This window comes from Hevea brasiliensis, chromosome 18 (assembly GCF_030052815.1).
Source record: "Hevea brasiliensis isolate MT/VB/25A 57/8 chromosome 18, ASM3005281v1, whole genome shotgun sequence".
Classification (NCBI taxonomy): domain Eukaryota; kingdom Viridiplantae; phylum Streptophyta; class Magnoliopsida; order Malpighiales; family Euphorbiaceae; genus Hevea; species Hevea brasiliensis.
In genome coordinates this window covers 51,007,117-51,023,296 of record NC_079510.1, presented here as the reverse complement: position 1 = coordinate 51,023,296, position 16,180 = coordinate 51,007,117, and the positions used below count along the sequence as shown (strand labels likewise).

Here is a 16,180-nt window from a genome sequence, read left to right as displayed (position 1 = left end):
ATGTCTGCTTCGAAGTCATTTTCAGTTCTTCTTCTCCGATTCATCTTTGTATTATTTGTGTTTAACCCAGTGAACGCTCAACTGAAAGTAGGGTTTTACTCCAAGACATGCCCAAGAGCTGAGGCCATTGTTAAGAGGGTTATTGATCAAGTCATGTCCGTAGCTCCTTCTCTTGCTGGCCCCTTGTTGAGGATGCATTTTCATGATTGCTTTGTTCGGGTAAGTATCATAGAAAAAAAAAATGGTACTGTGATATATAACCTGTCCAAAGCTTATGTATAGGTTATTATAATTTGATTATGTCTGCAGGGTTGTGATGGGTCAGTGCTGTTAAACTCTAGTACTCATCAAGCTGAGAAAGATGCACCTCCAAATCAAACCCTTCGAGGATACCAAATTATCGACAGAGTGAAATCTGCTCTGGAAAAGGCATGTCCTGGAGTAGTTTCATGCGCAGACATAGTGGCTATTGTGGCCAGGGATGTCACAGTTGCGGTAATTAGCATTTCGATCTCCTTTCATTTAAATTTTCCCTAAACCAAAAATCAAATGAGTGAAAAGAATTAGTTATTATACAAATAAAATTTTATCATCTCAGACCAAAGGACCTCACTGGGAAGTTGAAACTGGACGAAGAGACGGAAGGGTTTCCAACTTAACAGAAACCTTCAATAACCTGATAGCTCCTATTGCAAATATTACTACGGTAATAGCAAGATTTGGAGCTAAGGGTCTGAGCATAAAAGATGCAGCGGTGCTATTAGGTGCGTGAAAATTAACCATGCAATGCGTGTCATAAAAGAACCCCCCACCTAGAACTGGACTCTAATTCTGATCTCTTTGGGTTACACAGGTTCTCACACCATTGGTACTTCTCACTGCTCTTCATTCAATTCCCGGCTTTACAATTTCACTGGAAAGGGAATCAATAATGACTCTGATCCCGCGTTGGATTCAGAATATGTACAAAGGTTGAAAAATAAATGCAAGCCAGGAGATCAAAATTCACTGGTAGAAATGGATCCTGGGAGCTTCAGGACATTTGATGCAGACTATTATACACTTGTAAGTAAAAGAAGAGGCCTCTTCCAGTCTGATGTAGCTCTCCTTGACAACAGTGTGTCAAAAGCTTACGTTGAGCTTCAGGCTGCCACCAAGGGATCCACTTTCTTCAAAGATTTTGGTGTGTCAATGGTGAAGATGGGCAGGGTTGGAGTTCTTACAGGTACAGCAGGTGAAATCAGGAAAGCATGCAGCAAGGTTAACTAGACAAAGTTAGATGTCAGAATGGAAGGGAATTTTCCCTATTCATTTGTATGAGAATAAAAAAAAGAAAGATGAATTATATAGATAATCAGTGCTAGTTTTGTTATTTACTATTTAGTTAATTTGTCCTTTTTCTTTGAATATGTGCTAGGAAGGTTCGTTTTGAGGCCATAGTAATAAGGTTTCTTCGTGTGGACAATACTGGTCACGCATTGGGGCAATAGAGTGTGTATATTTCATGTATTTATTCTAGTTCCCACTTCTTTTTGTCAATAATGAAATAAATATATTTATTTTGAAGGCTTTATTATTATTATGAACACCTAAATACTATCGAACAATTAAGAAATATCAGCAGCAGTATGCTTATCCCCAAAAAAAATAAAAGAAAAAGCAGTACGTAGTAATGGATGCTTTTCTAGGTTAATAATTTAATTGGTTTTGATTAAACTGAACCAAATGAAAGTTATGGTGTTAGCATCATGTGGAGGTGCAAGTGTCACAGCCATTCTTAGTCAAACATTAGTTTTGATAATGTATAACATAAACAAGGACGTTCAAATCTCCTCTAGTTGTCCCATTAGCATCACACAGACCCTTGCTAGATATTATCACATTATTATTTCCTGACTCCAGTCTCTTCATTTATTCACTGAAATTAGCCAATAACAACAGAAGGAGAAAATTAAATTTGGCACTTGATTATGAGTCAATGAACAATGCTTAATTAAGCATATATAACAAAGGTAAACTTTGCTGATAATGATCATTAACCGAACAACTTTTAGAAAAAGGTTGTCATGGTCCAGGATTTTATATGTAAAAAAGTATTGTGGTTAGATGACATTATAAGCTGATATCTAATGTTAAATCTTCTAACTTATATAAACAAAACAAAAAGCAGCTGTCTTAACCCAATTATGCTAGGGAAGTACCCTCAAATTATGGTATGAATAATCCTACACCTTATAATTATCTTCATAACCAATAGATTATGAAACATGGCGCATTTATTGGGGCAGGGTCTTGAGCATTGGTGAAGTCAATCAACCGTTAGAAACAATTTTTAATTTTTTGCTGTATTAGTTAGAACAGCACCGACAGAACAATATTTCCAAGATGTACTGATATTAAAAAAAGCTGAAACAAATTAGCAGAAATAATGTTTCCAACACTCATTGGTTTTCTATATATGTTGAGCAAGACATTCTAAAAAATGCTTCCCTGTAATAGATAACTTTGTTTAACTAATGAATTGATAAATCTCTACACTTTTGTTTCCCCCTGTCAGAACCTCCACTGCATTTAGAAGCACCAGTGCAGCCCATCCCGTTCAAAGTTTTAAAATCTATTGCTCTATGTTGGCATGAATTATCAATAAAGATCTGATTGAGAAATCAGAGGACTTATTTTCTCTTTAGAATCCCTTACTTCAAGGGTCAACCACTCTTCTTTTAGCCTTAAAAAGTGTACAGCTTAGAATAGCTTTCAATCCTTTTTGTATTGTTATATATTCTTGTATTTGACGTATGAAAATAAGTATTTCTTTATTTACATAGTATTAGAGGGTTGACATTTAGTTGTAGGTTTTAACCGCTCATAAAATTATATAATAAGGGTCATATTGAAATAATACTAAATAATTATTAAGTGACTATTTTATAGTTGCTTTTGAGTAAAAACATTAGAAAATTCACATTAAAAATATATATAGTAAATAATTGTAATTTGTCACTTTCTCCTAATGTAACAGGAATTTCAAAGCTACACCTCCCTGTTTTAATTTTTATTATTTCCACCAGGACAAAGAGAACGGAGACCAAAGTGAGAAACAGGTGGTATTCATGGGAATTTTCCTTCTCTCAACTGGGTACAGGCCCAGTCTTAATTACAGGGTCCTCCCTAACAAGCTATAGATGGGCTGGAATTGCCCATGGATCCAAAAATAATCAATTGGGACCTTGCTGGCCACTACCTTTTTACCCAATGTTTTAACAACTAATTTATTCTGTGTGCATATTCTGAAACCTCTGTTTCTTTAACTTGAACCAATTATACGTTTGATTTGGAAATCAATAATGATTGAGGCATAAGTCTGCTTCAAAACTACTGACAAAGTAATAGTTAGAGGTATAAATGAACCGAGCCGGCTCTCGAGCTATTCGAGCTCGGCTCGAATCGAGCGCGGGAGCTCAAGCCTGCTCGTTTAGAAAACGAACTGAGCTTGAGCCTCGTAATATTCGGCTAGAAAGCTTATCGAGTCTTATCAAGCTTTTTATTTTTTTTAGTGTGTATATATATATAATTAAGTATATAAATATAAATATATAAGGATGAGAAATTAGTTTTAGGGATAGTTTTTATAGCCTCCTTCTTCGTTTTTCATTTGAGCCGCTCTCTCCATCTCTCTACGGTCTGCACTCTTTAATCTTGATAGCCTACTACCCAACGCTCCCTCTTCTCCTCCATAGATGGGCAATAACAAGCACTAGTTCAATAAGTAAGCACCAGGCCACTAGCGCTCCCTCTTCTCCTCCATAGCCTATTTGTTTGTGTGATTCTTAGAAACATTTGCAAAGAGGAAGATCAACTATAGAGCTGATTCAAGACAAGAACAAATAATTTAATTTCTATTAAATAAATTAGTTATTTTAAGTTAATGTTTTGGTATGTGTATTTGTATGTTGTTGATTGTGTAACACCCTCCCGGTAGCAATTCCGTACATTCTACTGTTTCGGTGACCGGTGTCGGTCCAGACAGCTAGAACGTTCGGAAAAATATTTAAACTAAAGTGAGGAACCAAAATTAACTCAAATACTAATAAGAAAAATTTAGAAAAAATTTTAGAAATAAAATACAACCAAGTTAAACGAGCCGGTGCCCTAGCGAGGGGTAACCCAGAGGGAAGTTGCGGTTCTCGCAACTAGGAGCCCTAGACCCGGGGGAAAAATTATAAAATAATTTTTGGGACTCCAGAGAAGGGTTATTGAGGTTCTCATGGCATTAGAATGTCAAGAAAATACTTAGAAAAATTTTTCAATCGGTACAAACAATTTTGACCCGTTAAGCCAAACGGAGGGCATTTTGGTCATTTCGCCTTCAGAGGTGATTTTTGGCCGACTTGTCCAGTTGAGTAAATAATTAATATGACACAAAATATGAATTAATATTGATGAAAAATTAATTTGAAGTTAGTAGAAAAGAAAAGAAAAGGAAAATCAATAAAAAAGCCAAATATGACATCATTAGGATGTCATTTAAAAACTTCCACCAATCAAAATTAAACAACCCTTTAAACTAACCAATAAAAGAGACAAACCAAGACAAAAGAATTAAAAATGCAGCTGCATTCTTCTCCTCCAATTCCAGTCGAAACTTTGCTTGCCCTAAACCTCCATTAATCCTTCAACCAAAGCTCAAGTTCTCTCCTTATTTCACCATAAATTTTCCTACTCTATTCACTAAAACTTATCCCCACATCACAAAGTAACTCTAGGCAGCCACAAAGAGGAGGAATTCTAGAGTTTTCACAAGCTCAATAAGTTGAGCAAAGAGGTTAGTGCTATACTTCCACTCTCACTCATTTAATCTTTGTTAGAGCATCACTTTAAGTTAAGAAATTGTAAAAATTTGAAGTAAATTATATATGTTAGGGTATCTTCAATTTTCGGCAGCCCTAAGGAAGGAATTATTTTGATTGTTTTGATGGACTTAGAGTGAACTAGAGCCTATGTTTAAAGTGTATACATATACACATACAAAGAATGAAAGAATTAACTAAGGAAATTTGTGAAAACTCATATGGAACTAGGGTTTTGAGAAGTGAAAATTTGACTTGGCTTAGGAAATTGTTAGAGAACATTTTAATGGTCAATTAGTGACCATTTTAGGTAAGTTGACCACAATTTGGACTGAAATGTAGCATGGCAAAGTGAAGGTGTAGGCTGCCTAGGGACAGCAGCAGAGTGGCTGAGATTCCAGCCCACTTGGACAGCCATATCTTTGGCTGTGTAGGTCCAATTGGACATGAAACTAGGCTTATAATGGCACATTTTTGCTGAAGAAACCATGCCCAAAAGACCAAAGCAAGTAGACCAAAAGTTGGCCCCAATCCGGACACCCTGCAACAGCACCTGCAGAAATGACTAAATGAACAGTAACTGTTCATTTAGCCATAATTCACTGTAGATTTGGTCAATTAACCTGAAATTTTTACAGCAACAAGTTAAGACATAGACAAACAACTTTCATGAAGGAACCTACCCCAAATTATGACCAGAACCAATTCAAAAATGCAATCACAGTCACTGTTCATGGTACTGTAGATTTGGTAACTCTGCAGTTTTGACAATCCGGCCAGCTATGGTTTTTGGACCATATCTGGAGCTGCAAAACTCCAAATGGAGTGATTCAAAAAAGGAAATTCAACTAGACAAAATAAGGAACAACTTTCATGTTTGCCATTTCTTCAAATTCCCACTGTAACAGTGCTTAATGGAACAGTAAACTTAGGCTTCAAAAACTGAAATTTCTGCCCTCTTGGTTTTAAGTTAGAAATGGTAATGGTGACCAATTCCAACAAGTTTTAAATGCAAAATGTGGTATGTTGGGAGTGCCAAAATCAATGTACCTAATTTCTACCTAAAAGTCAATATTTTTATTGACCAAAGAGGTGAATAGTGACACCGAAACTTGAAATTCAAAGATTGAAGAATTTTAAAGTATCAAATGCCCTAGTATACCTAACAAGATTGGTTTGGATAGTTTGGCATGCCAATAGGGTTCAGTTAGCAGTACTGCACATGGCAATATGCCATTCTGTGATTTTATGGCTTTTAGCCATTCTGACCTTGCATTGAGATTTGGCCTTGTGCCTGATGTATTCTGACATTGTTAGCTGCATTGCACACCGGAGATGCATATGTGACCGATGGTGTGACGGCGAGGTACTAGATACCCGGTGCGGTTACCGTTATCCGATCCGATCGTCTAGTGTAGGTTACTTGGGGCAACCAAATGAATAAAAGTGGACAAAGTTAATGATACACAAATTCAAAACAAATAAAACATATACATTCACTACATATTTATTTCTTGCTATTTCTTTTATTTTATTATTGCACCACTAAGCATTATTGCTTAGCGCATTGCTTTTGCCACGCGTAGGTTTTGGAGATACAGATCGAGAGCCCAGTAGACCACAGACTGGGTGAGTCCATCCTGCAGTTCTGCACAGTGTCCGTGTCACCTCAACTTCTGCAGTGCATTGGTAGGACACTAGGTGTCATTTTGATATTTTGTAGCTAATTTTTACTTCCTCATATGTATTTGAACTTATGTAATGTATTTTGATGTTCATGTAAATAATGAAAGTTATGGTTATGAATGAAAAATTTGAGCATTTATTTATTATTTGTATATGAGTATTATGAGAAATGAAAAAGTTGTTGAGAATCATATTGAGACTTTGTTGATGAATTGAAGTTGGGATTGTTTGGAAATTATTTGGAAGTGTTTTTAACAGGTTCCGAAGAACTGTTTTCTCCATTTTTAGCCGGTATTCTGCCGGATTTTCTATAAAATTTCCGGAACCTCAAATAAATTATAATTTCAATAAATGAACTATATTTCACAAACTATATTCAAAACTTTGACAAAAAAAAATTAATTAAGGTAAAACAGAGTGTGCCGGTACACCGTGTGACATAGCTTACTCGGATACACTGTAGCCGGGTAAGGGGTGTCACATTTAGTGGTATCAGAGCCCGGTTTAGGCGTTTCTGGGCCTAGATTGAGTCCATACCATGCATTGCATTTGTAAGAGTCGAGGTGACACTAATGCAGATCTGTTTGTCTTTCTTATTTTGAATAGGATATGGACCCTTCATCTCAAAGAGCAGTGAAGAGGAAGTGGAGAGTCATGCTCCACCTGCAGCGGTGAGGACTGGGGCATGGGAGAACTCGCTCACTTACTCAAGCGAGCCTCGCCACCTCCACAGGCCATGTTCCAGTAAATGGCCAATTTCTTTAGACAAATGGCTGGAGTAATGCCAGCACCACCTCCACCACCAGCTCCACAGCAGAAATCACACCTGGAAAGGCTAAGAAAGTTTAGAGCAGTGGACTTTTTCGGTAAGAGAGAAGATGACTCTGTTGCAGCCGAGAATTGGTTGAACAGAATGGGCAGAGTTCTAAAACAACTCCACTGCACCCCAGAGCAAAACCTAGAGGCTGCCATATCCCTGTTGCAAGATGATGCCTACGAATGGTGGGATACTGTGTCCAGTGAAGTGCAGCCAGAAGCTATAACTTAGGACTTCTTTCTCTCCGAATTTAAAAAGAAATATGTGGGTACTGTATACCTGGAAGAGAGAAGAAGGGAATTCATTAACCTGAGGCAGAGACAGTTGTCAGTGGCTGAATATGAGAAGGAATTCGTCCGATTAAGCCGCTATGGAAGGGAGATAGTCCCTAATGAAGCTGAAAGGTGTAAGAGATTTGAAGAGGGATTAAATGACAACATAAAGATCCAGCTCACTGCCTTGGGAATCACAGAATTTAGCAAGTTAGTAGAAGCTGCAATAAGGGTTGAAAAAGTGAGAATCAGTGAGCAGACCAGAAGGGATAGACAGCAGAAGAGGGGCCCGGGTCAGTCTAGCTCATCTCCTGCACCTGGGAAGAAGTTCAGAGGTCCATCTGTACAGAGTTCAGGTCAGCCACAAGGTCAGGGTCAGTCTCAGGGGCCCAGGCCACAGTTCACCCCTAGGAGAGGTCAGTCCACACCATCAGTGGGCAGCTCTCCAGGGATGGGGTTCAGGGGACCAGCCCCAACATCTTCTGCATGTCCACACTGTCTGAAATGGCACAAGGGGGAATGTTGGAGAGTAACTGGTGCCTGCTTAAGATGTGGGTCGACAGAGCATCAGCTGAGGAACTGCCCACGCAGAACTACTATAGCTGCTCCAACACAAGCAGACAGACCTGCTCCTGCACCGCAAAGAGGTAGAAAATCTGGCAAATCTGACGCAGTAGGACCATCACAGAGGCCTGCATCTGAGCCAGCAGAGAGGCCAGATAACAGACCACCTGCCAGAAATTATGCCCTGAGAGCTCAGGAGGAGCAAGATGCCCCGGACGTCATCAGGGGTACGTTCTCCCTCTACACTACACCTGTGCATGCATTGGTGGATCCAGGATCCACTCATTCATATATCTGCATCAACCTACCCGTAGAAAGGGGGATACTAGTAGGGGAGAGTGACCAAGACATTCTGGTCACAAATCCATTGGGCCACAGTGTAGTGGTGAACAAAGTATACAAGGGTTGCCCGTTAAGGATTCAGGGGTATGAATTCTTGACAGACCTGATTGAGTTGCCCTTCCACGAGTTTGACGTGATTTTGGGAATGGACTGGTTGTCACGTCATCAGGTAATAGTTGATTGCAAATTGAAGAGAATTTCTCTGAAAACTTCTGAGGGTAATGAGATCACAGTTGTTGGGGAAAAGACAGATTTCTTGTCCAATGTCATCTCAGCCACAGTTGCAAGAAGAATGATGAGAAAAGGCTGTGAAGCCTACCTAGCACATGTGGTGGATACTAGGCAGGCTAAGCCAAACCTGAATGATATACCCACAGTAAGAGACTTCCCAGAGGTATTTCCTGAAGAATTGCCTGGTTTGCCACCAGAAAGGGAAGTTGAATTTGCTATTGAGACACTGCCGGGTACAGCACCCATTTCTATTGCTCCTTATAGGATGGCACCCACTGAATTGAGGGAGTTGAAAACTCAGTTGCAAGAGTTGCTTGATAAGGGGTTCATACGCCCCAGTGTGTCACCATGGGGAGCTCCAGTGCTGTTTGTGAAAAAGAAGGATGGGACTTTGAGGCTTTGCATCGATTACCGGCAGTTGAATAAAATGACTGTGAAGAACAAATATCTGTTGCCTAGAATTGATGATCTATTTGATCAGTTGAAAGGAGCATGAGTATTTTCCAAAATTGACCTCAGATCAGGGTATCATTAGTTGAGGGTGAAGGATGTAGATGTGCCCAAGACTGCATTCAGGACCCGGTATGGGCATTATGAGTTTCTGGTGATGCCCTTTGGCCTAACAAATGCACCAGCGGCATTTATGGACCTTATGAACCGTATCTTCCATCCATACCTAGATCGGTTCGTAGTGGTCTTTATTGATGATATTTTAGTGTATTCCAAGACCAGGGAAGAACATGATGAGCATTTGAGGATTGTTACGCAAACCACGAGAGAAAAGGAGTCAGTATGCTAAGTTGTCCAAGTGTGACTTTTGGTTGAATGAGATTGCATTCCTTGGACACATAGTGTCGGTGATGGGATTAGGTGGATCCCAAGAAAATAGAAGCGATGATGGAATGGAAGCCTCCCGAGAATACAACTGAGGTCGAAGTTTCTTGGGGCTAGTGGGTATTACTGAGAAGATTTGTGAAGGATTTTCTTTAATAGCCGCTCCAATGACCAAGTTGTTACACAAGAATGTTAGATTTGACCGAACGACAAGTGTCGGACCAGTTTGAGAAGTTGTAGGCTATGTTGTTAGTGGCACGTGTGTTAACACATCCAGTTTGAGGAAAGGACTTTGTGGTATACTGTTATTCCTCACATAATGGGTTAGGGTGTGTATTGATGCAAGAGGGAAGGTGGTCGCTTATGCTTCCGCATGGCTAAGGCCACATGAACAGAACTACCCTACCCATGATCTAGAGCTTGCAGCAATTATCTTCGCACTGAAGATATGGAGGCATTACTTGTATGGTGAAAAGTGCTACATTTACACGGACCACAAAAGCCTAAAATACTTGCCAACCCAGAAGGAGCTCAACCTTAGACAGAGGCGATGGATTGAGTTCCTGAAGGACTATGATTGTGTAATTGACTAGCATCTTGGGAAGGCAAATGTAATTGCTGATGCTTTGAGCAGAAAGTCCATCACAGCTTTGAGATCATTGAATGCCCGTCTATCTTTGATTCGAGATGGAGATATTTTGGCTGAGTTGCAAGTGAGGCCAAACACATTCAGATTTTAGATGGGCAGAAGGTAGATGAGAAGCTAATGGCTATTATGAGCAAAATCTCAGAGGGAAAAGCAACTGATTATGAGGTGAAAGCAGATGGGTGTCTGTGTTACAAAGGAAGACTGTGTGCACCCGATGATGGGGAATTGAAGGCCAGTATTCTAAAATAGGCACACACCAGTGTATATGCTATGCACCCAGGAAGTACAAAGATGTATCATGATTTGAAGCTTTAGTATTGGTGGCCTGGTATGAAGAAGGACATAGCTGACTATGTGACTAAATGCTTGACATGTCAGCATGTCACGACCCAACCTATGGGCCGGACTGGCACTAGGACCTGGGCCAGCCTAAAGCCCCCGAGGCCCGTAGTAAGCCTAACTGTTCATTAACCCAACTCTAAGGCCCATTTGGGCCCAATTTCAAGAAAACAAACGGACAGAGTCCGGCCATAAAATGGACTTACCAACGGGAAGTTTTCGACTCACCCGACCTGTAAACACAATATATAGTCAATTGGGGAGCTCAGCTCACCCTCCACATACTCATCAACATAATAATAAATGGGAGCTCAGCTCCCTCATCCAATCCATTAAACATGCATAGCATATTAAGTTTACAGGTCCCAAAATAATAATTTAGTTTACAGACCCAAATCAAATAAGCATTTCTAACACATGCGGAAATTCTAAGATTTAACAAGTTTATACAAACAGTAATAATTGACCTGCGAGGGAGAAAGCAGGTTAACCTCAAAAAATATCCTCCTGTGGCCTGTAAAAATTTTTGAACAGGAGTGAGCGTTCGACTCAGAGAGTAAAATATCAATTTAGTCCTTATAATTGATCATTTTTGCAAAAACTGCCCAAACAAGCTTTAAAAATTCTAAAACTTTGCCCTGCGGTCCTTAGAAATATTACTAAGCTATTGCAAAAAGAATCGTAATTTTCTAAGCTACCACGAATATTTTATGGATTTTTAATCCTATTTAAGCACTAAAAAATTATGAAAAAGTAAGATTCGGGTTTACCTTTGCCGATTCCGACTTCGGGAACGCGCTCGGGATGCCTGACAATGGTGGGGTAGCCAAAACCTCGATCCAATTCGGAGACTTTTCCAGAGTAGTGCATGCGGAAATTCACAGATCCGGATAACTGTCGAATTTCCGCGAATTGAGGATACCTACACGAAGCCCAATAATAATATATAAAAAAATCAGGGGTGTTACATTCTTCCCCCCTTACAGAAAATTCGTCCTCGAATTTTACACAAGGCAGAATAAAGTACATGATTACACATTGAACAGATAAGGGTACTTGCTACGCATGTCCCGTTCTGACTCCCAGGTGTACTCTTCCACTGACTGGCTCCTCCACAAAACCTTAACCATAGGGATCTGTTTTGATCTTAGCTATCTCACTTGGTAGTCCACTATGGCTACAGGTTGCTCCTCAAATGTCAAGTTCTCCTTTAGTTCTATTACATCCGACTGTAGTACATGAGAAGGATCGGGAATGTATTTCCTGAGCATAGAGATGTGAAACACGGGATGAACGTGAGAAAGGTTGGGTGGTAGCTCCAACCGGTAGGCAACTGCTCCAACTCTATCAGTAATCTCAAAAGGTCCAATATACCGAGGTGCCAACTTGCCCTTCTTTCCAAATCTCATGACTCCCTTCATTGGAGAAATCTTCAGGAATACATAGTTGCCCACTGCAAACTCCACATCCCTCCGTCTGGGGTCTGCATAACTCTTACGCCTCACGAAAAAATTTGTTTTGCGTTCCTGATTAAAGGAACTATCTCTGAAGTGTACTGCACTAGGTCTACATCATGCACCTTCGCTTCCCCCATTTCCGTCCAACACAGAGGAGACCTATACTTTCTTCCATATAGTGCCTCATAGGGTGGCATCCCTATACTGGAGTGATAACTGTTGTTGTAGGCAAACTCCACCAAAGCTAGCTGCTCATCCCATTGACCTCCAAAATCCAAAACACTCATGCTAAACATGTCTTCCAGTGTTTGGATTGTCCTTTCGGACTGTCCGTCTGTCTGAGGGTGGAAAGCCGTACTGAAGTTCAACTGTGTGCCAAGTGCCTCCTGCAACTTTCTCCAAAACTGAGAAGTGAACTGGGGCCCTCTGTCAGATATTATGGAAGCCGGAACTCCATGCAATCTGACTATTTCTCGAATGTAGAGCCGGGCGTACTGTGCCACAGAATATGTAGTCTTCACAGGCAAGAAGTGAGCTGATTTGGTTAGGCGGTCTACAATTACCCATATCGAATCATATCCTCGCGTGGTACGAGGCAACCCAGTCACAAAATCCATAGAAATCATTTCCCACTTCCATTCTGGGATAGGGAGCTCTTGCAACTTCCCTGACGGTCTCTGGTGTTCAAACTTCACCTTCTGACAAGTCAAGCACTTGGACACAAAGTCTGCCATGCCTCTCTTCATGCCATTCCACCAATAGCTATCTCTCACATCATGGTACATCTTGGTGGAACCTGGGTGGACACTGTACAGTGTATAGTGTGCCTCTCGCATGATTTCATTCCTGAGGTTGTCCACATTGGGCACACATATCCTAGAACCTTGCACTAGGGCGCCATCATTGGCAAATCCAAACTCACCACCTTCACCCTGCTGTACTCTTTCTATGATCTTCATTAATTGTTGGTCTCTGTGTTGGGAAACTCTAACTCTATCTCGCAAGTCTGGCCTCACTGAAAAATGAGCCAACAAGACCCCCTCATCTGAAAGATCTAGGATTAAACCTTGATCCATCAACTCATGTACTTTCTGAATCAACGGTCTCTTCTCTGTTGAAATGTGCGCTAAACTGCCAGAAGATTTTCTGCTTAAAGCATCTGCTACTACATTGGCCTTCCCAGGGTGGTACTGGATGGTGCAATCATAGTCTTCCAGAAGCTCCATCCATCTCCTCTGTCTCAAGTTTAAATCCCTCTGTTGGAAGATGTACTTCAAACTCTTATAGTTGGTGTATATCTCGCACACTTCACCATACAGGTAGTGTCTCCAGATTTTTAGTGCAAAAACTACAGCCGCCATTTCCAAATCATGGGTGGGATAGTTCTGCTCATGCCTCTTCAGCGGCCTTGAAGCATAAGCCACTACTTTTCCATTCCGCATCAAAACACACCCTAGGCCAACTCTGAAGGAGTCACAGTACACGGTGTATCCTTCACCGCTCATAGGTAGTGTTAACACAGGGGCAGTGGTTAGACACTCCTTATCCTCATCATTATAACTGACTCTATCCAGCTCTCTTTCTGTCCTTTGCATCTTATCCACTTCCCTTTTCCTATTTTTGGTATTGTTGGTATCTTTTCAACCTGTTGTACTTATTCCTTAATTTTAGTCCTATCTCATCCTTACACCTTTTCCTTCAAAGATGTCTATCCCATCATCAACTTTAACTTTCTTTTTATTTCTTAGTCTTATCTTGATTACTAGTTTCATTACTGAGAGAATTCTAACCCTATGATTTACTCCTACCAGCACATTCTTCACCTTATGTAACACTTATAATTACCCATAGAAAATTTTTCTTGTATCCCCTTTTTTCCAACTTAACTATCAGAACATTATCATTCCCTACCAGCCTTAGTAGGAAATTGCTTATCCTGGATGAATATGAGCCCCATAAACTATAAGTTCCATATGAACTAACACGGCTGTAGGAAATATGTGTCATGCCTTAATTCCAAACAAGATACTTCACGTGTTCATTCTCCTTAATATAATCATATATACTGCCCATAGCTTTCTAAACTTCAACCTCAAATTACCCATCAGCAACAATTTCATCTATTGAAACTCATCCATAAATAGTACTTCATCTAGCTCATAGTTTAAAACAGTCGCAAGCCTTAGTAGCTAACTCAATTTAACTCCTGTCATTACTCTGATCGTCCTTTCATACTTAACACTAGGTATGCACTTACTGTCATTCTCATATCAGGAAATTGTATATGAATTGGTGCCTATCAAAATCTCAAATAACTAGGTCTCCTTGCCTCAGTCTCTGCTCCTTATATAACGCTCTGGAATCAAAAACACGAGCTAAACTTGAAAAGAAAGAAAAATATCCTCTATATTCAACTACGCCCGATTGTCCATATAATAATGTTTAACCTATGTTTCTTAGTTTTTCTCTTCAAATTTCATCATCTCCTAGCACAATTGTGCTCTACCTATAAGGTATCATCTGCATGAACCCTTTACTATACCATCGTCCTTCCTGACATAATATTTTATAATTTATTAACTTTACTTATACTCGACCTATGATTCATATCTATCATCGTTTATATTGTGCCCTTAACCCTTGTTGAATCCTGAAAGATTTCTCTCGCTAATAGATTCTTCAAACACTAATTCCACCCTTATCTATGGTCATTAATTTGATCCTTAAACTTTCTAGTGATTTATTACCATCCATACTTGTCACTTTTTATTCTACCCCTACTGTTGCTCTGTTGTTATTGCTTCACTGCAAAGTGATTCTGTTGATCACACTAAAAATGTTTGCCTGACATTCATAACGAACCTCTAACTACCTTCTCACTATCTCAAAAGTCTAACCTAAAACCTATGTGTCATTATCTATCATTCTTTTCCTCTCATCATACCTATTTGATCCCTTAGACTGACTTTTATTCAACTTACTGCTTACTAACTTCTCTTTCTCTACCTATTTAGGTAGTCCGCAATACCATCACACACCTTCTAACATTTACTCATTATTATTGTATTCCATACCTCCATCACTTTTCTCACTAATGTGGTCCCATTTTGGGTTTTCCATCCTTGTCATTCTCCTTGCCAAGAATAACACTTAGCCTATCCTATATCTTAACTTTGTTCCTTTTATTATGCGCTCTTTAGGTTGTCCTTTCATTTATTTCTTTTGTCTTACCCAAAATAGAACTTGACTATTCTATCCCTGGTTCCATTCTTCTTCCTAACATAATAGCCGCATTTTGCTAACTATATCTTCTGAGTCTCTATCGCGTTATCATATGTCTATGCTACTCAGATTTGGTCCTTTGACCACTCTAGCTAGTACTTCCACTAGCATTTAGATTATATTGCATCTGCAATCAATTGTCCAAACTTTCATTCTGCACTTTCTTTATCCATTGGCCTTCTGTGATTTATCTTCGCTAATTTATTACTCTTAACACTATTATAATTAGATTATACTATTGTTTTGAATAATTTGAAATTAGAAAGGAACTCAGCAAATTACAGTCATACTTTTATTGTATGATCTCTATTCTTATCCTTTAGCTTACATAATACCCTTACCACCTCGAGAACTGATTCTGTAGTAATTTTATTTATTTGTTATTATTATTATTATCCATGTTTACTCAATTAGCCAAAACTTAAGGTTCCGGGCACCCAAACCCGTCATCCAATTCAAAGGATTTACATCCATCGTGATCTGATTATATATGATTCCTATAATAGAACTTGCATCCTCTCCAGGATACCCGAGCCAACTACTCTCTACCACACTCTACAGTCCCATCTGGGGCACTATTTTGTGGGTCACCATTATTAGTAATAACTTTCGATCCCTTCTAAAAAGATAGGACTATACCCTAACTTGCTGCAACAAAGGTACTACATTTACCACCTTGCCCAAAACCATGTCAAACTAATGTCTCTCTTATCATATCATAGCTCTGTAAATCATATATTCATAGTTTCGACCTTCTCTAGGTAGTAGAGTTGTACTTTATTCCATACTGATACACACAAGGTATACTATTCTCACTAAGCTCTAAGCAAAATGTTTGTCATACTGCAAAAACCATCCCA

General features: G+C 39.5%; 1 protein-coding gene across 1 annotated transcript; it reads left to right on the top strand.

Moving 5' to 3' along the window:
• LOC110636632 (peroxidase 27-like) lies at positions 1-1,275 on the top strand. Its single transcript, XM_021786430.2, has 4 exons — positions 1-219; positions 310-495; positions 599-764; positions 854-1,275. The coding sequence occupies exons 1-4, from the start codon at positions 1-3 to the stop codon at positions 1,267-1,269; spliced, it is 987 nt and encodes a 328-aa protein (XP_021642122.2). The 3' UTR covers positions 1,270-1,275.
• The last annotated feature ends 14,905 nt before the right edge of the window (positions 1,276-16,180 follow it).